The 27,790-nt window shown below is 40.3% G+C and overlaps 2 protein-coding genes across 2 annotated transcripts; both read right to left on the bottom strand.

The window, feature by feature from the left end:
* Positions 1-306: 306 nt before the first annotated feature.
* klf11a (Kruppel like factor 11a) lies at positions 307-7,962 on the bottom strand. Its single transcript, XM_084029952.1, has 4 exons — positions 7,806-7,962; positions 4,851-5,072; positions 3,716-4,592; positions 307-2,969 (listed from the first exon to the last, which is right to left on the bottom strand). Exons 1-4 carry the CDS (start codon positions 7,836-7,838, stop codon positions 2,674-2,676), a joined length of 1,428 nt encoding a protein of 475 aa, XP_083886078.1. The 5' UTR covers positions 7,839-7,962; the 3' UTR covers positions 307-2,673.
* An 8,462-nt stretch (positions 7,963-16,424) lies between these two features.
* taf1b (TATA box binding protein (Tbp)-associated factor, RNA polymerase I, B) lies at positions 16,425-25,964 on the bottom strand. Its single transcript, XM_084029950.1, has 15 exons — positions 25,850-25,964; positions 25,008-25,106; positions 24,535-24,622; positions 23,681-23,778; positions 23,515-23,607; positions 22,514-22,619; positions 21,754-21,925; positions 21,082-21,181; positions 20,717-20,864; positions 19,180-19,354; positions 18,875-18,912; positions 17,860-17,947; positions 17,593-17,663; positions 17,273-17,495; positions 16,425-17,190 (listed from the first exon to the last, which is right to left on the bottom strand). Exons 1-15 carry the CDS (start codon positions 25,865-25,867, stop codon positions 16,962-16,964), a joined length of 1,746 nt encoding a protein of 581 aa, XP_083886076.1. The 5' UTR covers positions 25,868-25,964; the 3' UTR covers positions 16,425-16,961.
* Positions 25,965-27,790: the final 1,826 nt, after the last annotated feature.

Raw genomic sequence — 27,790 nt, 5'->3', positions numbered from 1 at the left:
GTAAAGCAAAGATAGTAGGTAGTATCACAGTGAGGAATACTGTCCACTGACATTTTTAAAATCTCAATAACTCGTACTGTCGATAAATGCAGATTGGAATACACGTTAACATCCATATAGATATCAATATATTTACAATATTTACAATCACAGACAAATTGACAGAAGTAGGCTAATAACAGAAGCACGTTACAGAGGCTTTGGCAAAAAAGAAAAAGAGTGCATACATTTCGCTAACTGTGACATTTACGCATGAAGTAAACATGATTATACACGGAGAGAGAGTACAAAAACAAGCAAGATAAAAAAAATCCAGTGCAATGTCAGGTTTTTGTTGGTTTCTGTCCGTGGATGAATAGCAGCCTGTCGCCTTCGTCGTCCTCCTCCTTTTCCTCCTCCGGTGAGTTTGTGAGTTGGTGGGAATAAAATGTCCTGAGCAGGACGGGAAACTCGCTCTGTCCTCTGCTGGCTGCTCCGGCTTCGGCTTCAGCTACATGAATTCAACTCGGATTATCTGCATTTTAATTCATAATACTCCGATGTGCATGAGCTGTTACACAAACACCTTCATCTTAGTCATTTTAATTACTGTGGCATGTGCACGCTTTACTCCGATTCCTTTGTTTCCAAAAACAGAAACTGTATTGGGCAACGCGTAACATCAACAGGCGGCAGGAGGAAGAACTCGTCAACAGTGTTTGTTCAAAAACACACTTGAAATACTAAGTAAAATATTACTCCAGTTATAAAATTTTAAAATTTTCCGACTCCTGCGTTAAGTTGGACCAGTAAGACTGAAAACTTTGGTCCCAGCTGAGACTTTAATCTAGGTGTCCACAGTATCAGGCTAAACATAGGCTAAAACATTCACTTTTACTAGATCTGCAGGTAAAATCATTGATGGGTTAATCCGTTCAGATACTCATGATTAACAGATAGCTTTGGTGATGTTTGATTTTTCCTCTGGCGACACCAATGCGTCAAAACTTAAACTATTTTAACAGCTCAGTTCAGGACAGGATGACTTGCAAGCTAAATGCTAACATTGGCATGCTAATTGTAAATACCAGTATGTCAGCATACTAACACTGGCATGATAGCATGCTAATGAGCTAAGTATGGCAAAGTTAGCGTGTGTGCTAACTGTGAACTTAACATGCTAAACATCAGCATGTTAACATTTTAAAACACGGAAATATTATCATGTTATATGCTAACGTTAGCATCAGCTCGAAGTACAGCTGAGCTTAATTAAAGCTGGATCAAGTCTGGCTTTGTCGTCTGAGATTAGTGTGGCACGATACCAAATTTGTGACTTCTATGATACCCCGCCTAAATATCTCGGTACCGATACTGAAACGATACCACTGACAAATATCTAAAACAGAAGGAAAAGTAAGAGAACATAGAACTTAACATTAAAAATGCATGAATGAAAAATGTACATGGTTTGCATTAATCTGAGGTCCACTTAATTTTATGTGATTTCTTTGATAGTAAACTTCATATTTTCAACCAGATATCACCGTAACCAGTGTTTAATAATACTTTTTTCTCTGTAAAACAGCGCCCCCGCCAGCACATTAATGGCAATTCAGCTGGAGAGTGGTACTGCAGCAGGCAGACGGAGAGGGAAAATCACACTCAATGATAATAAATTCTGATGAAATTCTGTGAGAAGTTGATGAGGTAAAGCTGCTAAAATGAGGAAGACAGCACAGTAAGTGTAGAAAGCTCTGGTTGAGTTGAAGTGCTGTTTGAAGAGAACGCTACTGAGAAACATGGTAATGTAAGACTTGCTCTTTGGTGGATTATGTGTTGGATGGATTACAGGATGCTTGGACAGATTCTAATTTTCTAATTTTATCAGAACATTTGGTCATTATTAGAGCCGCGTTGTTATTTTCCTTGTTTGTTGAATGGAGTTCTGCTGATAGAGACACCAGCTCAGAGCAGGACTGTGCAGCCGGCGAGTGGTTTGTGTCCTACTTTAATATTATTTCAACTTCATTTGTTGACTCCATCCTTTTAGTGAGCTATATGGGCTGAATCCAGGACCTGGAGTTTATGTTTTGACATAAACACTTTATACTTGAACTAATATGTATTACTAATACAACAGGGTATCCTACCATTTTTAACAGCAGGGTATTGCAATCATTTTCTCGTATCGGTATACTGTGTGACACTGTCTGATATTTCCCAAAAAGATAAACCCTCTAGCGCCACCTTCAGGGCATTTTTGTGTGAAGAATAAATGTTTTGATCTGGCCAAGCCTTTAGTTTTCTGGAGTGTAATGAAGGTTTCAGGCTTGCAGGGTCGCTGGTGTGTCTGTAGAGGGAAACACAGTAGAAAGGGACGTTTATTTCCCTCCTGAACATCTCCATAATAAAAAGCAGATACGGAGGAAACAGTTAATAAGCGCTGCCCTCATGCCACAGTAATCTGTTTGTAATGAGATTAAAGCGGCCATCTTGATTAAAGTTCACGTAAACGTAGCCGGAGCTCAGTGACTGTCTTCACTTTGTTCACCAGCAGAGTTTGATTCGTAGAAAAGATCCTCCTGATGTGGAGCTGATTGGCAGTCACAGTTGAACCTGTAAGTGTGCCCCCCTCCCCCCTCCCGTCCTCGGGGTCCTGAGTTGGCCCTGTGAGGCTCCTGACTGAGTCTGTTAGTTGGCAGTGGACACCAGCATGCTGACAGGAAGTGCTGGGCCCCTAATTTGGCCCTTTGTCAGGGCCACTTTGTTGAGGTCTCGGGTCTCGGTGGGCCACGATGACGCCCTCTTGGTGGTCATGTGTCGCCGGGCGTGTTTGGTCAAGTGGTCGCTGCGCATGAAGCGGCGGTCGCACACGCTGCAGACGAACTTCTTCTCACCGGTGTGCGTCCGGCGGTGGCGGGAGAGCTCGTCGGAGCGGGCAAACTTTTTGTCGCAGCCCTCCCAGTGACAGCTGAAGGGCTTCTCACCTGCGGAGGAAGAAGGCAGACTAGTGGTTAGTGTGAAAGCCTCTCTTTAATCTGGCTTTTCATTTGGAGTCATATTATCACCTCAGTCTTATTACATTATTTATTATCCCTGGTGTTTATTCTAATTTTATTTATTGATTTTTAATACATTTTTGTTATTTTTGTAATTTTCAATCTGGCAAAAGTCTTGTATTGTTGTATATTTCAAGTTTGTATATGAAGCACATTGGACTGCATGTTTTTATGAAAGGTGCAATATAAAGAAATGAATAAAAACGTATCACTATGTAATAATCATGTTTGACTTCCTGAATTCCTGTTGAAGCCGATTCAGTTTTTCAGCTAAATCCTTTTTTTTAAGGAGAGCTCTTAGATCACATAGTTGACATGCCAATGAGCAGGTCAAAGGTCAGACGAGAGCACCTGGACAAGTTTTCCCTTTCATGAGCAAAGAGAAACACATCAACAACTACTGGATGATGAGATGTGATTCCAAACTAAACTTAAGACCTTCAATCAGCATCGGCTGGACTAATGTTAGCATGCTAACATGCTAAACTTCCAATGTCAGCATGTTAGCAGTACAGCCTCTTATGTTTTTTATACATACTAAAAAGGACATTAATTTAGCTCAGGGAAACTAAATATGGCGATGAATGGTTTTCAATGGACGCAACGTTCCTGTCGTGTTGAAGTAAACAGGAAGTGACATAAGGCTATCTATCCTTTAAGGCCATGTCTCTTACCAGTGTGTGTGCGCAGGTGAGCCTTCAGGTGGGAGCTCTTGAAGTAGGTCTTCTTGCAGCCGGGGAAGTTGCAGACGTAGTTGCGTCTGCGGGAGAAGTCGGCCTGCGAGATGGTGCCGTTGGCTCCTGTCGGCATGTAAACGGGGGCCGGAGCCAGGGGGAGGAGCTTGGTGTTGCCCAGAGTCATGACGGTCTGCTGGCCCTGCGGCGCCTGAGAGACAGACGCCTGAGGGACCACGAACATCACGGTCCCCTGCGGCACGGCGGAGCCAACCAGCAGGGGCTGAGTGAAGCTGGAAGGAGATTGGGGCAGGATGGGCTTGGGCCCCCCTTGAGTCTGCACCTGAACCGGAGCCTGGACGAAGGCAGAGATCATCCCCGTCCGGCTGCTCACCGGAAAAACCTGGCAGAGAACCGGAGAGGAGGAGACCGGACAGGAGGAGACCGGAGAGGAGGAGACCGAAGAGGAAGAGGAGGAGGAAGACAGCGGGGAGTAGTGAGGAGGAGATGCTGAGGAGCCAGGAGCTTTGTCCTTCTCCTCTGGAAGAGTCTCTGGACTTCCTGGCTGAAGCGGCGTGGAGGTTTCTGTCGGCTGGGTGAAGGGTGGAGGAATGCTGAGGTTGTCGGCGGTGTGGCGGATGACGCTGGTGACCATCGCTCTGCTGGGCGGAGCCACACAGGACGACTCTGTCTGAGGTGCTGAGGTCTCTGAGGTGAAGGAGGGCTGAGGGAGGCAAGTGTAGGAGTCACTGAGGAGGAGGGCGGAGCCAGCCCCGAGGGCAGGGCAGGGTAAGACTAGCCTGGAGGTGGAAGCCGCGGTGAGGACAGCGGTGGTGGAGGCCTCGGTGGAGCTTGGGCTGTGAGGTGGAGTCATACACTGACGGAGGGAAACCACGAGAAGATCATTTAATGAGAGTTCAAACGATTATTAGCAATTAAACAGTCAATGAACAGAAAGTTGAAAAAAAGATACAATTATAAACAAACCATATTTTATTCATAATAAAAATAATTATTTATTATAATATTATATCTGTATGCATTTTTAAAAAGAGATAAAGTCATATTATTTACTAAAAGTTACTTTATTATGATATTGTTTGTTGACGCTTTAGGTTGAATAGATGTTCCTCACCAGTGACGACAGAGCGATGAGGTCTTTAGGAGTGTCCCCCCCCTCCGGGTGGAGATGGATGGAATCACAGGAGTCGGAGGTGGGGGTCAGCGGGCGGGGTTTGTGTGACCTTTGACCCCAGAAGCTCATGCTGACGAGGGCCTCGGCGGCCTCCAGGTCATGGTACTCGATGCACGGCTTCAGCTCCATGGTCGTCACCGTCTGACCGTCCATGCAGTCAACCTGAGGAAGACAGGAAGTGCAAAGACACTGAAATTATTTTGTTTTACTTCATTATTAGGATCCAAAACAAACAGGAAACAATGAGCTGAATTGAAATCAAATATCAAGAAAAATCTAAATGATACCACAATGTTTTCTGTGTTTCTGAGTACAATCTTTGAATTTACAAGGGAAGTACATGTTGGCACCATTTTGCCTCCATAAAGCTCATGTGAATCCTAAATTAGCATTTAATGGTTTTGGAAACTTATTTGAAATAAGATGTCAAATTTTCAGTTTGTTTAAATACATACATTCGTCCACTGTGGTGTCTCAAGGAAACTAAAAAGGGTGAAAACCACGTTGACGTCATGATCTATCTGACAGACAGGTCCGGTTTTAAAATGTTAAATACATCCTGCTGGTACAACATGAGGTCATTATTTAAACTACATCGCTCAGAAAGGATTACATACATCTGTAAACTGTCTAACAAACTGAACTTTAGAACTTTAGAACTGAAAGTTATTTTTTGTATTCAGAAAAACAACCTGCAGGGATGCAAAATGTTGAGTAAGTTGTCCTGGTGACATTTACTATAACACCTTTGTAACCGCACATCAGGTAGCGAGTTAATATGAACAGTTAAAATTCCAGCCAACAACATGAAAAAGCAACTTTACATATGAGATGGGACTCCAAATGACTCTTTTTGTTATTTTATGCCCTAAAATCTGTTTTTCAACTTGACAGCAAACTAACTGCAGCAGCAGGGATGCAAAATGTTGACTGACTCGTCGTTAAGTGCGACAACTTCATATCTGGACATAAGCCGGTCCTCAACCAGCGGCCTATTTCTCCTTTTTCTTCCTACGAAAGCGCACACCACCCATCTAATTACCATGATGTCACTGTTTTTCTACTTCCTCCCGAGCTGTACTACCACAACAACATACAAAATAATAATACAAGTCTGAGGTTAAAACATAATTGAATGTAGGTAGGAGGTGACTGGGGGGGACAAAGGGCTCCTGCGATAAGTTGGCTGGCATCTGGCGAATACTCAGCTGCAGGAACAGGAAGGGTGGAGGGAGGGTGAGCGAGGGCGAGAGACCTAGATATATAGATACAGAGAGAGAGAGGGGCCCCTCTGCAGCGGGTACACCCAACGTCTCGCTCAGCACCGGACCTGAACGGGAACCTCCCCTGCACCCAGAATAGATGACGGGAGGTGGCGTGCCAGAAATTACCCCCCCCCCCACACACACACACACACACACAGACACACACACCAAACAAGCCCCGCCCCCACCTCCTCCATCATTAACATGCACCGGCTCACCCCAAAGAGAGAGAGAGAGAGAGAGAGAGAGAGAGAGAGAGAGAGAGAGAGAGAGAGAGAGAGAGAGAGGAGGCTCCAAACAGGAAGTATAGTTGGAGAAAACAAAGTCAATCTGTTGCAACAAACACACTGTATCGTGCACCAGCGCTGTAAATCCCCACGCATAAGATCACCCAAACACATCACAGCAACACATAATGAGATTACAGCAGCAAGAAACAATGCAGAGATGTGTTCTCCATCATCACTGGTAGTTATTAACATGATTAATACAACAGCTGTGTTACTGACAGCAGAACAACATATGGATTCAGCCTTTGATTCTTATGATTTGAATCACATTGGTCTCCTATTGGAGGTGTTGTTTCCTCTGCTGCCTCTTTGTTGTGTCCAGCTGCTGCCACGAGCAAACCAAGCCTCAGACTGATTCTTGATCAGGTCTATTATTCTATTATTATCTATCTATTATCTATTATCAGTGTTATCAATATATTTTTTTTATAATTAAGTCATTTTTAAAATGTCTGTTTTATACACTTCTATGATTTTGATATTTTTGGACTTTTGGACAGACAAATCATGCGATATGAATCAACTTTAAGCAGGTATTTTCGCAATTTTGTAACATTTTATACACCAGAATTGATTAGCTGACATTTTAATTGACCACAAATTAAGAGATATTGATGCCATTATTGTTGCAGCTTCCCTGACATGAACATGAACTTTCTTATATCTATCATATTACTATTGATTAACATTGTGTGCATGTGTAAACACTACACTTTGGACTATAGTGTGGTGTGTTTGACATTGAACATACTTATTTCCCATCTTAATCATCCAACCTGAGACAAAGCATTAGTGCGGGTTATATCTCATACTTGTGTGTTGATGATATAAAAACAAGCTAAACGGAAAGCATCGCATCCTCCTGACTCCTCACAGCCAACAACAAAGACGACCAACCGGAATCTGATCGGAGTCACAAACAATCACAACGAGCTCAAACCTGCGGCAAAACAAAGACAACCTGCTCCGTCGGTGTGTGTGAGCATCGTTGAACTTTAAATGAGGATACAGCGATGCATTGCAGTGATGCAACTGTTGTGAATACACAGCAACGCGCACACACACACACGCGCGCGCACACGCACAGGAGGCACTGGGTTCAGTATGACCTCAAATAAACCAGCCGACAGCGCTAAAATAAAACAAGCGTTAACAAGCCGCCGGTTTGCAGCTCCAGGAGCTGACCTGAGACCAGCGTGTGTTGTTACCAGTGTGCAGGTAACGACTCAGTGACAATAACAATCAAGAACTTATTTCTAATGAAGCCGGAAAAACAGACCGTTTTAGTCAGCGGATGTCTAAAAATAAATAAATAAAGAGGAGAGGAGAGGCGGACTCACCTGACAGGAGCGCTCCGCCGTGAAGCTGAGCATGAGGAGGAAGAGTTCAGAAATGTGCGACCGATATCGGGAAGAAAGCGGAGACAGTCGCGGAGTGTGAGCAGTCAATAATCAGCTTCTGCCAGCAGACTGGCTGCAGCTGAGCGGAGCCACGAAAAAAACAGGAAAAAAAACACAGAAACAAAATTCAGAGCAGTCTGGCGGGTGGTAACACGCAGCCAATCACAGGCAAAGGTGTAGCGGGTTGCGGCCAATCAGAGACGAGGCGGTGCGTGATCGGTACGTGTCCGCGACGCGATTGGCCCGACGCGGGGTGCGTGGCTGTCGGGGGGCGTGGCCGGGGAGTCAGCGGTGTCACAGTAAACCCAGTGAACCCGGCAGCGCGCTCGAACTGGGGGAAAGGTTGGGAAGCAGACAAGGCGCGAGGCGGGACCGCGACACCCGGCCGCGTGGACGCGCGCGAGAGGCAAGTAGCCTGTATAACTGCAGACATTAATGTACAAAAATATCAGATAGAAACCAAAAATAACAGAATAACTATATAATTATTTACAAAAACTGTTCGTTTTTAAATGTTTTTTTTTATGGGTAAAATGACAAACATTAAACAGCCGAAATCATATTAACATCATATTAAACCAAAAATCTATATTACCCATAAAAAATGTTTTATTTATTTAATCAGCTCTTTGTATTTTTTTTAACACAACTATCTTTAAGGTGTAAATGACAAATAAACCAGTTATTATATCATGTTGTCCCCCTAAATTAAATATTATTAAAAATATGTGTTTGTATATTGTATTCATGTTTTTTTATGGTTGGAACACACGTCATACTTACTTTTATGTTTTTTTTTTGGTTGAATGACAAATATGTTTCCGCTTATTCATAAAAAATATATGTATGGTCAAAATAATTAGCTCTTTATTCGTGACCGCATGATTCTAATCATAATTATTATAATATTTAATAATTATTCTAATTCTAAAAATTGTTTATGCTGGGGATTTCTGAGGAAAAATGCCAAAAATCTTCATCTCATATGAATATGTGAATGTCATGCAAAGCAAGCTATTTGTCAACTTGGGCTCTGGGAAATCATGTTGAGCAAACAATAACCATAAATTGCAGTCTGAATCTTATTTCCATATTTTACTGACAGTATCTCTCTGTGTGAATACATTCTACTGTTGCACTCTACCGACGCCGATGTGAGGCTCATGTAAAATGTAGATGTAAACACAAGTGTGTGGAGGAGGAGATGGGAACTACAGCAGCTTTATATAGTATTTTTTTTTTTTTGCAGAAACATTCACGTTGTTCTCCAACAGACAGACAGACAGATAGACAGAACAGTTATTATATATATATATATATATATATATATATATATATATATATATATATATATATATATAAAGCTGGACAGGTCAGCAGCACAGAATAAACTAGAGATCAGATCAGATTAAGTGGTTTCACTTGCTGATTAACTTCAATGCAAATGTTTTTGTTCACTAAGAAGCAGCCGACATCTTCCTGCTGCAAGATAAACGCTTCAGAACATAATAATAATCATAAAATGTGAACTAATCCTGCTGCAGGTCTTTACATAGAGGAAACGTGGAGTCGGCTGCAGCACAGAAAAGAGAAAAGTCCACGGGGCTTTTCTTTATTTGGGGGGGATTTTTCCTCTTCACGTGCAGCATTGACTCAGACATGTGCATCTAAAAGAGATAACGAAAGAAACAAAGAAGGAAATAAAGAGTCAAGAAGGGAGACAAAGGGAGCTTGGAGAGGCCCTCAACATATTTCCTTATTGTCTTCTTCCTGTACCATTTTCCTCTGCTCTCTTGTGAGTCCAACTACCTCCCCCATCCTCCCCCATCCTCACCCCCTCCCTGCAGGGCCGATGAACCCGGGGACTCCTATGCGTCGAGGTTGTAAACAGCCTCTAAAGAATTCCAGGGCGGGGCTAGAAGGCAGCCAGAGCCCCCTCCCTCCCTCTCTTCCTCCCCCATTCCCTCACACACTCTCGTGCACACGCCGGTCCAGCACCGGCTCCTTTGTTGTGGCTGCATGTTAACCCTTTAAGCTGCCGAGGCTGGAGGTCGAGCCCCGCCACCGCCAACACCACCACTGCCACTGTGGTGGTGGTGGTGGTGGAGAAACGGGGCAGGAGGAGGAGGGGCGAGGAAGGAAGGTGGAGGTGTTAGAGTGCCGTGGCGATACGTCATCCTGTCTGAGATAGAGGCAGACAAAGAGCTGCATTCCCCGTCGCTGGTTTGTGATGTGATGCTTCATCTCTGTGTTTGACTTACAGGACAAAAGTCCTCACAGCCGGCCTCACGTCACCCCCTCGCCTCAAAACACCTCACAGGCGGCCTGGCGCGGCGTGCAGCTCGTACACAAACCAAGAGTGAGTTACTCAACATGCTGCTGGGGAACAGTCTGCAGAGAGAGAGAGAGGGAGAGAGTAAACTCAGAGAGTAAACGGGGACAAAAGCAGGAATCTGGCAGCAGGCAGGGTGACGTGAGTTCATTTTCTTTTCCGAGTTCAACGAGGTTAAGAAATAAAAAAAAGGAAAGAGTAAAACACACACAGGCAGTCGGTCCGTCCATAAGAGAGAAAAAAAAAACGGTTTCCAGGCAGAAAACACTCCCAGACTAGCAGGAGGAAAAGCAGCTCAGCCAGCTGTTTGCAGGATGAAGTCAGAGCGAGGAACCCGCAACACTACGATCACTAACTGGACTCGTTGTTGCACTGCATTGTGGGGGAAACAAAACATGCTGGAGTTTGCATTTCTGTCAAGTTAATGGCATCAAATTTGAAGCTATCTTTTGAAAAATCACAACGAAGAAATGCGACTATAGTCGCGTTTCCAGGTTTGGAGCATAGTTGGGTCAGTTGTTGTTGCTATCGGCAACACTTAATGCACGTCTGCAGTAGAAGTAGTAGGTCGCGAAAAGGAAACAAAAACAAGTCTTCAGGAATTTGTTTCTATTGGGCAAGAATGAATAGTTCTGTAATGTCAGTATGGTTCCTGCTGTCAATATAAATATGACTATACATCCAAGAAGGTGCTGTAAGCTGTTTAGTCATGTGAGACTTTGGGTACAGACTGCCTACATGAGTGCACCCTAAATTCCAGAGTGTAGCCCCCCTGAGCTTAGTTCTTTGAGTATAGTCCCTGACATTAGGTCCTGAGTGTAGTTTGCAAGTTTAGACCACATGTGTAGTCATTGAGTTAAATCCCCTGAGTTGGTCTCAGAGTTTAGGTTCCTTAGTCTAATTAGTTTAATGTAGTTTGTGGAACTGTTTGGTTGGAAGTCTGATCGGTGCAGCAGATGTGACTTCCCTCCAAAGCAAACAGCAACGACCTCATCGACCAGAGACACACCCACACTGAGTATGTACTGTATATATGTGTGGGGGGGGGGGATGTCCAGGGTGGGTGGGGTCACTGGAATTTAGGTCACCCTCCACCCTCTCCAGGACGAGGTGGGCGGTGCAGCGAGCCCTCCAAGTGTTTCCTTTCCTTCTTCAGTCCAACTCACGTTCTTCAGTCCTCACTCTGTCCCTACACGTGTCCACAGCTGTAATACCATAAATACCTGCTCTGCTGTACTTCAGTACATGTTGGACACCTGCTTGTTTCCCCTACATTTAAATAGGAAATACTTTACTTTTTACTGCTCGACGCTCATCTGCCAGAATAACTTTCTATATTCACGTTGTATATTCAACAGGAAATATACATGTTGGTGTGTATATATACAGTATATATATACAGTATATATATATATATATATATATATATATATATATATATACACACACACACACACATATAATATATATATATATATACACACATACATTTACGTATATATATGCATATACGTGTATACATACATACATATACACATATACGTATACACACATACAGTATATATATATATATATAGTATATATATTGTGTATATATATATATATATACAATATATATATATATATATATATATACAGTATATATATTTATATATATACACACACACACAATATATGCATACATACAGTGTATATACATGTGCTCCCATACTATATTATATTTAAACTTGCATACTTGCATTTTTTCTCATGTTACTTTGCTGCCGTAACTTGAACGTGTGCTTTTTAAGGATCAAGCCACTGAGCTGACCATGAATGACCTCCTGCCAGACACAAACTGGAATTAACCCTTTGAGTGAATTTCTGTGTGCCAACTTATTTATAGTCCCATAATACCTTGTTTTTTCCTTTCAATTAACGGACGTCCGCCAGAGTTACAACAATAACCACGTGTACCACGTGTACCGAAGTACACATTCTACTTGAAGTGAGTGTTTCCATGTTCTGCTACTTTTTGCTTTTAGAGAGATGTGGTTCATATGAGGACATATGAGGATCTCCTAGAATATGATGCATTGCTGTAGATTAAAACAGTTAAAATAAGCAACATACACATTACTGCAGCAGTCATATTAATCCAGAAACATCAGATTAATAATAAACATTTGATTGTACCAGTATTACTTTTACTACAACTACTTTAACTAGATTTCCTTTTATTTCAGGGAGGTTTGGAATGCAGTGGAGTCTCATGTCTTTATGATTTAAATAGTGTTCTCTTTTTTGCCCAGCCATCATTTAGAATACAATTTGTATTTAATATATTGTTTATTTGTACTGTATAAGTCCCGTATTGAGTCTCTCTTTGTTCTCTTGGCTGCTGCAGTGACCTGATTTTCCCTCTCTGGGTTCATTTAAGGTAACCAGTTTTCTCTCAGTCAAAGATTAAATCAAATAAAAAAAACAAAAAAAAAACAAAATGACATTAAAATAAAATAGTTTAAAAAGAGATTAAAATGAATAAAAGCATCAGCTACACAAAGACGAGACGTTAACATCAGATGAGGACATCCTCCAGTATATACTGCGGCTGTTGCCATGGCGATACTATAGAGCGCAGCTGTTACATCCTGTCACCTCAGCAGTGCTGCGTTCACATGCGGCTGGTTGATTCCGACCACCAGACAGATTTATTTTTACCGTGTCCTCAGATGACTTCTGAAAACCTTGTTTACATTTTCACCTCGTGTGACTTTACAGTTGGAAAACATTTGGTTCTGAATCTCATTCTGTTGTTTTAACTCAACAAACAAATACAAATATTCACTCTCAACATAATATTAGTAAACACATTCATATTTATACACATTGACCACTTTAATGCAGTCAAATTACTAATAACACACAGTGAAATAAAGCATGAATACCAAAATACTGTGACAGTAAAAGTACTCATATCATACTGTAAAAATACTAATACCAGTATAAAAATACTCTGCTACAGTAGAAGTAATACTGCACTGTAAAAATACTCTTTTACAGCAAGAGTATATGACCACAGAGTAGAAATATTCTCTTAAAGTAAAAAAGGACCAATACCACAGTGAAAATACAGTGACAATAAAAGAAGCAATGCCATACTGTAATAATACTCTGCTACAGAAAAAGTACTAATACCACACAATAAAAAAACACTCTGTTACAGTAAAGCTACTAATAACACAAATACTCTGTGAGAGTAAAAGTTCTAATTTGTAAGAAAATGTTAAAATGCAATTGACAAGAAAAGATGATTGATTCTTTTTTTTTTAAATTCTTTTATTCTTTGTTCTTTTTACTTTCTATTTTTTATTTTATTTTTCTATTTTTTAATTTTATTATTATTATTATTATTTTTTTTTTTTCTTTTCTTTCTTTTCCCCCCTGTGGGTAATGGGGGCGGGACTAGATAAGCCTCGGCTTCTCCTGCTTTCCCTTTCGGCCATGTGTATTCATGTTTACTGTGTGAGCAAGATGTGTGATGATGACTTAATGTACATGCCCGAAATAAACAAATAAATAAATAAATAACTAATACCACAAAGCAAAAATACTCTTAAAATAAAAGTTCTAGTGGAAGAATACTTTGTTACAGTAAAATTAATGATACCACATACTAACTACTGTTAAATGTACTAATACTGCACTGTAAAAATCGTATTTTAAGGCAAGTCAAGGCAACTTTATTTGTATAGCACTTTTCGTACACAAGGCAGCCTCAAAGGGCTTCACATCATAACATCCATAAATCCATCCATTTTCTACCGCTTTATCCTGTATTCAGGGTCACGGGGACATCATAACATGTCATACAATAAAGTGAAAAAATAGAAGAATTAAAAGAAAATAAAGTGAAAAATTAAAATGCATCACAGAAAGAGAATATAAACATATTTGCAATACAATGGACAATAAAAAACAGTGCAGACGTTAAAAGATTTAGCAGAAAGCTATGGTGAACATAAAAGTTTTCAGTCTAGTTTTAAAAGTGGTCAGAGTTGGGGCAAGTCTTACATCTTCAGGAAGTTTATTCCAGCTATTTGTTGCATAGTGACTAAAGGATGATTGTTGTTTACTCTGGGAATCACTAACAGATTGGTCTCAGAAGATCTTAGTGGTCTAGAAGGCTTATGTAGTGGGAGCATATCAGTGATATACTTCGGCCCTAGACCATGTAGTGATTTATATGTGAGCAGGAGGATTTTGAAATCAATCCTCTGACATACAGGGAGCCAATGTAAGGATTTAAGAATTTGGTGTAATGTGCTCACATTTTTTGGTCTTTGTTAGAACTCTAGCAGCAGCGTTCTGAACAAGCTGTAGCTGCCTGACAGTTTTTTAGGAAGACCTGCAAGGAGACCATTACAGTAGTCTAGCCTATAGTAATAAAGGCATGTACAAGTTTTTCTAAGTCTTGAGCTGACATGAGCCCTCTAAGTCTTGCTACATTTTTGAGGTGATAGTAGGCCGATTTTGTTACTGATTTAATGTGACTGTCGAAATGTAAATCAGAATCCATAATAACCCCAAGATTTCTGGCTTTGTTTGAGGTTTTCAGGGACAGAGAGTGAAGGTGTTGAATTACTTTAAACCTTTTTTTTTTGGCACCAAAAACAATTATCTCAGTTTTGTCCTCATTTAGTTGTAGGAAGTTTTGGCACATCCAGTCTTTGACTTGCTCAATGCACTGGCACAGTTTGGTGATAGCACTACATAGATTTGGGTGTCATCGGCATAGTAATGGTGGTCAATGTTATTATTTTGCATGATTTGTCCTAGTGGAAGCATGCAGATGTTGAATAAAGTCGGCCCCAAGATTGAACCTTGGGGGACTCCACACGTTACATTGGTAGGTTCTGATACAAAGTTGCCAATGGAAACAAAATAGTTCCTATCTTGTAGATATGACTTGAACCAGCTTAAGACTGTGCCTGAGAGCCCCACCCAGTTTTCCAGAGTGGTCGACAGTGTCAAATGCAGCACTGAGGTCTAATAGCATTAATATTGAAGTTTTGCCAGAGTCTGTGTTAAGACGGATGTCATTTACAACTTTAATAAGGGCCGTCTCGGTGCTATGAAAAGGTCGAAATCCTGACTGGAAGTTGTTGTGGCAGCCAGTTGAAGCCAGGAAGTGATTTAGTTGTTGGAGGACAACTTTCTCAATTATATTACTTATGAAGGGTAGATTTGAAATTGTTAGTTGTTGATAATAGAGGCATCTAGGCTCCGCTTTTTTAGAAGAGGTTTAATGACTGCAGTTTTGAAGGCCTTTGGGAAATTGCCTGATTGAATAGAGTTATTAACTATTTGCAATACGTCTATTGATAGGCAGTCAAAAATATTCTTTAAAAAGTTGGTAGGTAAAAAGTATTTATACTACAAAGTAAAGACTGTTTAAAGTAAAAGTACGAATACTGCACTGTAAACATACCACACAGTAGAAATACTCTGTTACAGTAAAAGTACTAATACTACACAGTTGAAATACTCTGTTGCAGTAAAAGTACTTATATTACTATTATTATTCGTAAGTTCCGTTATGATAATAGTACTTTACCATAAAATAGTACTGTTGAAGTAAAAGTACACATAGCACACAGTAGAATTACTCTGTTACAGTAAAAGTACACGTAGCACAGTAGAATTACTGTTAGGGTAAAACTAATACCACACAGTGAAAATATTCTATCACAGTACTAATACCAGACTTAAACAATTCTCTGTTATAGTAACAGTACTTACATCACACAGTAGAACTACTCTGATTTGCAGACAAAGGGTCAAACAAATAAAACACCACCATGGTGTACTTCTACCTGTTGTTAAATCAGTGTACTGTTTAGTTTCTGTATGAATGAACCCGAGGCTGCTCAGTCACCTCCTGCTGGTCTTTTCATGTCACTGCATGTTTCCGTCTCGTGATCAGCCTGAAAAACAACTTCTTAAACATATAGTGACCTAGTGATCTCCAAATATTTGTTTTCAGCCGACTGCCAGTCCTAAAAATATTCTGTTTACTGCGATGACAAACTCACAAAAATACACAGAGAATATTTGGCCTTCTTGCTTTAAAAAATGATTCAAATGATGAATCAAATTACAAAATACTTGATTATTTTTCTGATGTGAATGAAACATTTTGGCTCATTTATGAGAAAGACTTGTGATGAACATGACGACTATGTGTGTTCAATGTGTCACATTTTATTGGTAAAAAAACAACAAAAACAAAGACATCTGAACCGCGAAGCGACAGCCTCAAGGGACACGTCGTTTAGGATCGGATCACTCAGAAATGTGAACGGCTTCGTGACAGTGATCTGATCACCTGCACACACTCCCTGTACTGTTCAATCCGTAATATCAGAGCTTCTATTTTACAGTGTTTCCTGCTGAAATCCAACAGACACTTCAGCTGTTGTATTGCTCTGTTAGCTGCTAACAGTCAGATGGGGTAAGACAGGACAGTTTGGTTTCCTGGTGGATCTGCGACTTTCAGCCGTGATGGATGAAACCTGGTTGGTGTCTACATGGAGGGAAGCCCCGCCTCCTCTCTGGTGTGTCTTGCGAGAGTCAAGCAAATGAACAGAAATGATTCCAGTTATAGTAACAAGGCGAAAATTTGCTTGAGATTCGGTGTGAACATGACATGGGAAGTTGGGAACTTCAGAGCGTCCTTGAATGCACTGATGGTAACGTGATTATAATTCCCGAACAAACAGATTTTACTTTTTCAATTTCGTTTCTCCAGTTTCCCGTCCTCTGTGAGCTCTGGTCCTGGTCCTAGTCTTGGAAGCTTTGTGTTTAGAGCGGAGGACTCGTCTCTCCACCCTCAGCACCACCTCGTACAGGCTTGCCGGCTTCACGTCCAGCAGGAAGCAGAAGAGCTGCAGCAGCCGGACAAACATCCGGGGCAGCGTTGCCTCCACCTCCAAGTAAACCCTTGTGCACATCCTGTAGAGAGGAAGAAAATCAGGAGAAGAAGAGTCTCTACACCTGCAGGGTTAAAGGTCAAGTGCTCATTAAGACATCGTACCTGGAGGCTCTGAGCGCCGGGTGCCAGTATTTAGAGTTAGAGGGAATCAGGACGTCGTCTTTCAGGGTCAAAACCCCATCCAGCTTCTGGTGGTGCAGACTGGGTCCGTCGGCTCCGTCCTCGTCCCCCCAACAGAACCTGAAGCTGGATGGATCCACGTGCTCCTTGCCCGCCGGAAGAGAAGACAGCTTCTCAAAACAGATCTGCACCTGCTCTGCTATTCCTGCAGACAGATGCTAAGTTTCTACAGGATAGTTGCACTAAAAAAAGATTTCACTAAAAAAGATTCTCGCTAAGCATCTACGAACTCAAAATCTTACGTTTCCTTTTCAGCACCACGCATTTCTTTGTGCTGTTCGGGTAAAGAGGTTTCTTAGCTGTCCACTGCTTCCTGTGGATGAGATGAGGGGAAATATAAATACTACTGATTACATTTATTGATTCTCTAAAAAAAAAAATCCCTTAAACAAATATATATATATTTATTTATAGCTTTATAATCATTTGGTTCTCAGAAGATGGTCAGACGATGCATCAGGACAACAAACCTGGTCCAGGACCAGCTGTGGCTGTAGTTCAGAACTCACCTGGCGACGTCGTGGTCTCTCCTCTGCTGACCTCGGATCAGAGCAGCCTCCATGAGTCTGAACCACCTCCTCAGGTTGAACATGTTTCCTGTCACACGGCAGAAACCATCACACCCACATGAAACACGAGCTGAGACCGGTTGGTCCGATCTCAAAGACTCCTTCACATGCAGCCCAGAAACGCAGCCTTCTCCTCTTCAGAGGATCCACCTGATGGATCCTTCACGGCCCAACGTATCCCCAGATTCACTGAGCACCAATTTAATCACCGTGGCGTCTACGCATGCAGACGAATACACTCACACACTCACTTTGTCTAAAACAGAGAAATATGCTTTTTTTGTCTTTGAAATTTTTACTGAAATCGGAATTGGAGTACATTATACAGCACAACATACATTATTATTTTTTTTTAAATAAATAATAATAAAATAAAAAATAATACTTATATATGAGCATTCATGTATCTGTTTTGTCCATTATGCATATAGGTCCTTTCCATAATGTTGTCAGACTTGTATCAGAACAACCTGAGGATGTCTGTGGGAGAAACCAGCGCTGACAAGAACGGACATTGACGGTGAGAAGTTGATTACATCATCACCTGTTTGACAGCTGCTGTCTGCATTTTGTTCGCCATTTTGTTCTGTTGGTCGCTTTTGGTGTATTTTCATTTTCAGGGTTCATTTTTAGTTCTCAATCTGTATTCCATCCGTCCCTGCTATTTATTTTGATCTACTTAATCACTTCTTTTTTATTTGATTATTTAGATTTTTTTTATTTGATTTTGATGTATGTGTGTGCAATGATATGTTTACTACATATATATGTGTCATCTTCATCTGCACACGTTCCAGGATCCACGTTAAAACATATCAAAGTTACCCTTTAAAAGTTTGGTGTAATGCAAATGAAATATCCAATCAGATAATCAGACTTTTGGTAAGTTAATGAAGATTTTAAGATAATAAAAAGTACTACTAAAGTAGTAAATATCTAAATAACCAGAACTCACCTGTGTCGTCATGGTCACCCACTTCATTAGATAAATCCCTAAAAAAGACACAAAACCAAACAATGACAATTGACAATTTGAACTTGTTTTAAAGAAAGTCAACCTTTGTTCTCAGCTAACGGTGCTAACAGTGCTAAAACTACAGACTACCGTAAACATGGATTTAACATGCTAAAAAAGTATTACACAAGGACAAAATGATAAACATGCATATAAAGGAACAGCTGAAACCAACAACAATAACAACATGAATTAAAATGTACATGAATATTGAAAGTCTTTAAAAAGAGGTTTAGCAACATCACCATTCGGTGTGGTCGTCCAGGCCGAACAGGAGCTTCATGGTGACGATGACGAGGGCGGCGGTCTGGAGGTCGTACCGCGGCAGGAAGGGATGAGCCAAGCGGTCGAACGTGTGGAGCTTCTTATCCTCCATCCCGGCCAGTTTCATGATCCTGCAGACCCACGGGTGGAGCTGGTCTGGGAGGGTTACAGGGTCATGCACAGTACTGTCAGCAGTACTACTATCTAATAGTAGTACTGTCAGCAGTATGGTACTGTTATCTAATAGTAGTACTGTCAGCAGTACTACTATCTAATAGTAGTACTGTCAGCAGTATGGTACTATTATCTAATATAAGTACTGTCAGCAGTATGGTACTTTTATCTAATAGTAGTACTGTCAGCAGTATGGTACTATTATTTAATATTAATACTGTCAGCAGTATGGTACTATTATCTAATAGTAGTACTGTCAGCAGTATGGTACTATTATCTAATAGTAGTACTGTCAGCAGTATGGTACTATTATCTAATAGTAGTACTGTCAGCAGTATGGTACTATTATTTAATATTAATACTGTCAGCAGTATGGTACTATTATCTAATAGTAGTATTGTCAGCAGTATGGTACTATTATTTAATATTAATACTGATAGCAGTATGGTACTATTATCTAATAGTAGTACTGTCAGCAGTATGGTACTTTTATCTAATAGTAGTACTGTCAGCAGTATGGTACTATTATTTAATATTAATACTGTCAGCAGTATGGTACTATTATCTAATAGTAGTACTGTCAGCAGTATGGTACTATTATCTAATAGTAGTACTGTCAGCAGTATGGTACTATTGTTTAATATTAATACTGTCAGCAGTATGGTACTATTATCTAATAGTAGTACTGTCAGCAGTATGGTACTATTATATAATTCTGTCAGCAGTATGGTACTATTATCTTATAGTAGTACTGTCAGCAGTATGGTACTATTATTTAATATTAGTACTGTTAGCAGTATGGTACTATTATCTAATAGTAGTACTGTCAGCAGTATGGTACTATTATTTAATATTAGTACTGTTAGCAGTACTATTATCTAATAGTAGTACTGTCAGCAGTTTGGTACTATTATCTAATAGTAGTACTGTCAGCAGTATGGTACTATTATCTAATAGTAGTACTGTCAGCAGTATGGTACTATTATCTAATACTGTCAGCAGTATGGTACTATTATCTAATAGCAGTACTGTCAGCAGTATGGTACTATTATCTAATATAAGTACTGTCAGCAGTATGTAACTATTATCTAATAGTAGTTTTATCAGCAGTATGGTACTATTATCTAATAGTAGTATTATCAGCAGTATGGTACTATTATCTAATAGTAGTATTATCAGCAGTAGTGGTACCTTTATCTAATACTAGCACTGTCAGGAATAAGTTTAGTCTTGCAGTCAGGAGTATTGTTAGTATTATACTGTCAGTAGTACTGCTAGGATTAGTAGAGTCAGTAGGATTGTAAGTATAGTCTTCAGTAGTATTAGTATGAGTACTGCTGTTACCAGGCAGGTTGGCGTCCAGCAGGTAGCGCAGGCTGAGCAGAGCCGGGTGCAGCAGACTCTGTTCAGTGATTGGTGGAAAAGCAGGAAGCTGCAGGAAGGTGATGAGAGTCTGAGCCTCCCGGTGCAGCGCCCGGTACGTCGGGATGCTCTGTGGAGGAAAACAAGCGCACCAGAGTTTAACTTCTCGTTCCACTGACGTTGCAGCGTCGTTGGACAGGTTAGTACTTGGTTCAGCACAGACGGTGAAACATGGACACCTCCAAACCAAACTGACTGCAGAGTCACCAGTTGAATGTGTGAACTGATCCTTTAAATACACGATTGATCGCAGAATGGTTTCAGTGTCAGGCTGATTGATTTCTGACCTCGACTCTGAAGATTAGCGCGTCTTTGCCTTCGAGCTTCATCTCATCAGGAAGTTCTTCGTAAGCGTTCACGTACGGGACGTGGCCTTCATTCACCAACCTGAAAACAAACATCAACGCACTGTTCCAGGACTTTCAAGGATCATTAATCAATTAAATGTGCTGTTACCTGAACAGGTGTGTGTTGTCGTTCCCAGAATGCTACTGCACACAAGCAGAATTTAGATCTCCAGGATGATTAAGCTGGGTTCAACATATCCCAGCTAGACCAGTCTGGCTTAACTGGTTGCACAAAGACCAAACCAGGATGAACTGCAGCGACTAAGTCAAGCCACGTGTAACTAATCCCTCAACTCGACCCAGAGATCCATCACTGATTCACTGAAGCAGATCCCAGGATCACCATGACGATGACTTCTCACAAACTGAGCACAAGCTTTTGATTGAGGCGTATGAGGAGGTCAAGCAGCTGTGTTGCTCCACTTTCTCAGGATGAGCTTGTTTCCTCCAGAAACAATAAGTCATATCTCTAACTCTCTCCCGGTCGCTGGTTGAACTCATCCAGAACAGCCGTTCAGGAACCAAACACTCTGAGTTTCCCATCTCAGGGTTCGGGTTCGGGTTTGTTGAGCCTGTTTTCTGGACTCCCCCCTGGTGTGTATCGTCTGTTACCTGAGCAGGTCGCTGAGCGTCAGCGGCTCGCGGATCCAGATCAGAGCGAGGTGGATCAGAGCCAAAGTCTTGGTCATGCTCATCAGACTGTGTTGACTCCTCCTCAGCCGAGCCGTCAGGTAGCTGGAGGCGTCCAGGGAACCCGAACACTGTGACCAATCACTGGGGCTTCCTGTAGAGTGAAGCACGGTGGGACCATCAAGCAGATTAATACCATCACATGTTGCTACAAAGACACTGATTTCATTCACACTAATACAACTGAGCACACAACTGCTCTTTCACCCGGAAAATGACATTTCATGTAGATTTTATATCATATTAACAACTATTTTCACATTGTTAAAAGAAGAAGAAAATGTGCAATTCAAATGCAAATATATGAATAATATTAGGCTTTTTGAAGTATGTTTGTCAAGTGTACAATAAACCTGCAGACATGGTGAAATGTGTCTGATGTTGCTTGCAGGTGAATGTGTGGCTTGTTTTCTCTGAAGCGGAGCAACAAAAGCTGGAACGTTTCCCTTAAAGGTTTCAGATCCCGGGTAGAACCCACATACGTGGGTTTAAACTCCATAAAACACGAGCAGCTGTCTGATTTTAAAAACTGGATTTTATTCATTTCATTTTGGAAGGCCATCATATTAATGAGGTTCCCCAGCCTTCAAGTTAAATAATAAAAGTGTGATTATACAACAGAGTGAACAGAATCATTTCCATAACCCTTGTGAGTGATCACATGTATTGATTAGGACTCCACCTGCGTTGGAGCCGGCGGGGCTGGGCGGGTTCGTGTCTCCATCCGTCTCGCTGGCCGTCATGACCGACAACTCGGTTGCACTGTCCGAGTCCGTGTCCAGACCTCGCTGATGACACACACACACACACACACACACACACACACACACACACACACACACACACACACACACACAGAAAGAAAGAAAGAAGAAAGAGAGCATAATAATATTTATGATAATGATTATGACAATAATATACATAATACATGTATCATGAATATTATATAACAGTATACTTTATCAAATTATTACCATCATCATCAATTCATTTAATAATAAGGATAATAGTAATAACAATCTTAATAGTAACAATAATGAACATGACATGATAATAATAATGCATGTATTGAAAGGGGAATATAGAGTAGATCATAAATGAAAAATAAATATAATTATACATTATTAACATAATTATAATTGCCAATATTAATTATTCATACATCATCATCATCATCTGTTCTAATAGTAATAATGATGATGATGATAATTACTAAAGCAAAGACAATAAGGTAGCAACCATAATAATAATAATAATGGATATGATAATAATATTAATAATTCATGTTTAGTAATAAATAAAATAAATGAATAAGTAAGAAATATTGTTAATAAATGAGGACTGGATTGTTAATATTTTAGAGGTATCTCTTATTATTGACATTGGTGTGGGGATCCTAGTAGGGCTTAAGTAGTAGTTTATTGGAGGATGTGTCCGTGTGTGTATCTAGTATCTTGGCGTTCTAATGTGGTATTTTGGAGGAATTTTTGACTATTTTTACCAATTGTCAAGGCATAAAAATAGTTTAATTGAGCACCAGCAACCTTAACATTTCTGCAGCAACGTATGAGACGTAACATCATCATAAACCTCCATCATGATGAGTATCCGTCCCAAAGATCCCCTTAAAAAGACAAAACGGGTTTATGAGGAAAGTATGAATATGCATGTGTGTGAACTGACCACTTTAAACCTGGGGGTCCTGACTGGGGTGTGGGTGTACGCCTGCTGACTCTTACGCAGGTAGATTCTCCACAGCTGACACAACACTTCATCCTGAAACCACAACATTGAAAATCAAGCTCCTTCCCCGGCGTTTTGAACCGGAAAGGGTTGAAAATCGACAGACCTTAAATCGTGAACTGACGCCCAGTTTGATCAGAGCGTTGGCCTGGTTCCTCAGGATGAACTGGAAACCCTCACAGATCACCCACTGACGGCCGCGCTCTGGAAAACAATACTTTATTCAACAGCACTGTTCAATTTAAAAGTCCACATTCACTCGGCTTTAGTTTCTCTCTGGATACGTTTAGATTTCATTGGCTGAATTTAAAGGATGTTGACTGACAAGCTGCAACTAGAGATGTTTACTGTTATCAGACAAGCAGCTTCTGTTCATAGTTTTAAGAAAAAGCTCAAAACATATTTTTTCATAAAATTGCTTTTAATTGATTTTCCACTTTTGCCTTTACTGTGACATTGACTGTTATTGAATATTCCTACTTGTTTTTATGACTTTTGTATCTTGTTTTAGCATCATTAACTTGTTTTACATCTAACAGTGGGCCTCATTCACCGAGCGTTCTGAAGAAGAATCTTCTTGCCTACTTACAGTTTTTGCACAGAGATTCTGGCATTCACCAATGTATTGTTATGTGAGATTTGTTCCTACGTAAGAACTACTAAAGAATTACTTAAAATATGAATTGACTGAACCGTTCATCTAAAACACCAAACGGATATACAATGACTAAATGTAGAATTATAAGCTAAATCTTAATTTCCCCATGTTTTTAGAGCTGAGAGCCCCTCCATGAATATTTGGGGGTTTTGGACTGCTGGTCAGACAACACGAGATATTTGAATACTAACAGATATTTGAGAATCTGTTAGTATTTACATTTCATAGAATGAAATATTCTGCAAATCAATCGATAATGAAAACAATCATTAGTCGCAGCCCTTTCAGGCCCACAGACTGACCAGGTCTCTTGCTTCTTGTTCCTTTGCTGATGGTGGAGATCCTGGAGGTGCCGGGAGTGAAGGTGGGGTCCACCACCTCTCGGGTTCTCTGAGGTTTGGACACATTCACACATTAGAAACATGGATGGAGACATGACTCCATGTAAACTGGTACAGAATCAATGCTGCCACCTGCTGACACACAGCCGTACTGCAGCCTGAGGACACCGAAGTCCTTAAAGCTGCTCACTTCATTCTATTCTTCAGAGGCCTGAACTACAACGTTATCTGGTTTAACTAACACTAACAACTGTGATCCCACGAAGCAAGTTGATCTGTCATCTCAGGCATAACCTACTCATGAGCAGGTTAGGTGTGCAGCATCAGTTACCATGGTGATCTACCTGGTAAGAAGTTAGCCATCATCGAAGTGACCTCACTAACCACAAAGCCTGCTTCACAGTACAGGCCTCAGATCAGCTGCTGTTGTTTACCTCGATGGCGTTGTGGCAGGATCTGCAGTAGAAACGACCTTCGTCTGAAACTCCCCAATCCACCGCTGAACACACAGCACAGGGCTCCCTGTACCCGGCCTGAACACACACACACACACACACACACACACACACACACACACACACACAAAGAGAGAGAGACTTAATGTACAGCAGTGTGTGGGTACACAGCAACAGCACTTTATTTGGATTCTTTGGACTGAAACAGAGTAGAAAGATCTCATTTTCTTGTGTTAAAATATGTAAAAATATCATCAGGAGAAATAAGTCACACGCTTCCTGTTTGCTAGAAAACTGTAAAAGTATAGAAGACCAGCAGAGAACAACAACGTATAACTCTTCTGTTATCAGTTCAGAAAGTAAACAAAGTAGTTGTTCAATGGTAACAGATCCCGTCCAGACATCATTCATAACATGAAGATTTAATCTATCCTCGGTTGTTGGAAATTGCGAATAAGGCTCAAAACCGTATTGAGAGCGTGTTCCAACTTGGTAATGAATTCGGCAAACACACTGTCGTCTGTGGGACAAGTTAACGAGTTTATTAGAGCTGAAGTCCAGACTGCTTAGCTCAGTTACACCAGAAACGGTGTTTCATCAAAATACGTGTTTCCTTGATGTAACGTGCCTCTTATTAATTTGTCTCGAGTGGATTCGGAATTTTAAAATGCGTGAAACGTTGGTCTTAATCCCTCTTATGTTGGAAATAACACAAACATGACAGATTACTGAAGTTTAGCTAACACCAATTTCGAACTCGTTGTAAACTTTACGTTCGCTCCCATTTTTAACAAGAAGCACAACTATGTAATATAAATTACCGTTTGCTCGTCATCCATTTTTATTTAAATAAAACGTTTCAGTTTAGTAGGATAGTTTACACGTAAACCGTAGTCCGTCCACAGATCCACATGTGAAGGTTTGTTTGGAGTTTTCTTCTTCTGCAACTTCCGGTAGACTTCCGGTAGGCTTTACAGCACTCTGCTGCCTCACAGTCCGGAATATGAATTGCAACTTCCCCGCTTTTCACTACAGCCAAAGATGCTGTATTTTACTGTAATTTCACATATTTACTCATTTGAAAAGAATTTGAACTCGATCTGTTATACACATAGAAAATAAAAATACACTCATATTTTATATCCTATTGATTGGAAATTAAAAAATATATTTTTATTGTTTTTTTTCCAAAAAGTATTCAGCCAAAAACATGTTCCTTCACTTGATAGTTATATCAAGCGACAAATATATCCTTTAGAAATGAATGTAGTGTCAAAAAAATATTTTGAAACATGTTTTGGCCCTCAAGAGCATTATATTATTGATGTTTATTAGAGTGTATATTTAATAATACCTGCAATACAGTAATCGGATATTATTTAACTTTCTGCCGTGTTTTCTGTTATACTTTAATATTTGAGATATTGTTCACAGCTTCTCGTTATGTTTGTTTCAGTCAGTGTGTAATCGTTTTTTCCGGTTGAATATCTCTTGTAGTAAAAGCGGATTTAGATGAGATCAGATGTTATAAATAGACCAGCCAGATGTCTCTCCGTTATTACATAAGATGGACGACATGTTTCACTTTTATCTTGTTTTCTTTACGTTTGTTGTGCAGCTTGACCTCCTTTAACTCACAACACTGTAAAAAACACATCAAGTAATAGTTTTAAACATTTTGTTCAGTTTTTTTGGGGATTCCAGCGTGTTTGACTCACCAGCGTCAAACTCGCCACAATAAGAGCACAATACGATGAAGGATTTTCAAAATAAAGGTGTGTTTAGGAAATTTGATTTAGCAAGTTATTTTCTGAATTACGACTACCACCACCACTACTACACTTCTTCTTCTTCTTCTTCTTCTTCTTCTACTACTACTCTACTACTACTACTACAACAACAACAATTATTATTATTATTATTATTATTATTATTATCATAATACATTATTCGTATATATTGTTGATACATACATTGTCATTATTTAATTTCCATCCATCCATCCATCCATTGTCTACCGCTTATCCTGTATTCAGGGTCGCGGGGGGGCTGGAGCCAATCCCAGCTGTCATTGGGCGAAGGCAGGGTACACCCTGGACAGGACGCCAGTCTATCACAGGGCCGACATATAGAGACAAACAACCATTCACTCTCACATTCACACCTACGGGCAATTTAGAGTCACCAATGAACCTATCCCCATCCTGCATGTCTTTGGACTGTGGGAGGAAGCCGGAGAACCCGGAGAGAACCCACGCTTACACGGGGAGAACATGCAAACTCCACACAGAATGAACCCGGGCCGACCCGGGAATCGAACCCAGGACCCTCTTGCTGTGAGGCGAGAGTGCTACCCACTACACCACCATGCAGCCCCATTATTTAATTTAACAATTAAAAAATATATCAGTATCGATGGTTCTGAAACTGCTTCAAATAACATAAAAATAACATTTGCAGAGGCTATAATTGATCAGTTAACTGAATAAATCAAAAATGGACTTGGAATTTTTTTAGATTGTATTTCTTTATTGTGTGTGTGTGTTTGTGTGTGTGTGTGTTTGTACTGTATATATATATATATATATATATATATATATATATATATATATATATATATATATATTCTATATTTGTTTAACCCTATTTTATTTATTAAAATGTTTTATGAACATAGCTTTTGTTCCTTTAATTACTTGTTTTAAGTTGATTTTATTTATCTGACTTCCCTATTTCCGTATACCCTAGATTATTCCAAAACG

The sequence above is a fragment of the Eutrigla gurnardus genome (genome assembly GCF_963514095.1).
Source record: "Eutrigla gurnardus genome assembly, chromosome: 16".
Classification (NCBI taxonomy): Eukaryota; Metazoa; Chordata; class Actinopteri; order Perciformes; family Triglidae; genus Eutrigla; species Eutrigla gurnardus.
The sequence above is the reverse complement of the archived record's forward strand: the minus strand, read 5'-3'. Positions and strand labels throughout refer to the sequence as shown.

What these genes read in the sequence shown, in the direction of transcription:
- klf11a (XM_084029952.1), bottom strand. Translation starts at nt 7,838, where the DNA reads ATGCTCAGCTTCACGGCGGAGCGCTCCTGTCAG. An exon ending in CGGCGGAGCGCTCCTGTCAG is followed by an intron (nt 5,073 to 7,805) that starts GTGAGTCCGCCT and finishes TGTCTTCCTCAG; the next exon opens with GTTGACTGCATGGACGGTCA. An exon ending in TCACCTGCGCACACACACTG is followed by an intron (nt 2,970 to 3,715) that starts GTAAGAGACATG and finishes CTTCCTCCGCAG; the next exon opens with GTGAGAAGCCCTTCAGCTGT.
- taf1b (XM_084029950.1), bottom strand. An exon ending in ACGCTCAGCGACCTGCTCAG is followed by an intron (nt 21,182 to 21,753) that starts GTAACAGACGAT and finishes GTTTGTTTTCAG; the next exon opens with GTTGGTGAATGAAGGCCACG. An exon ending in CGCTAATCTTCAGAGTCGAG is followed by an intron (nt 20,865 to 21,081) that starts GTCAGAAATCAA and finishes TTTCCTCCACAG; the next exon opens with AGCATCCCGACGTACCGGGC.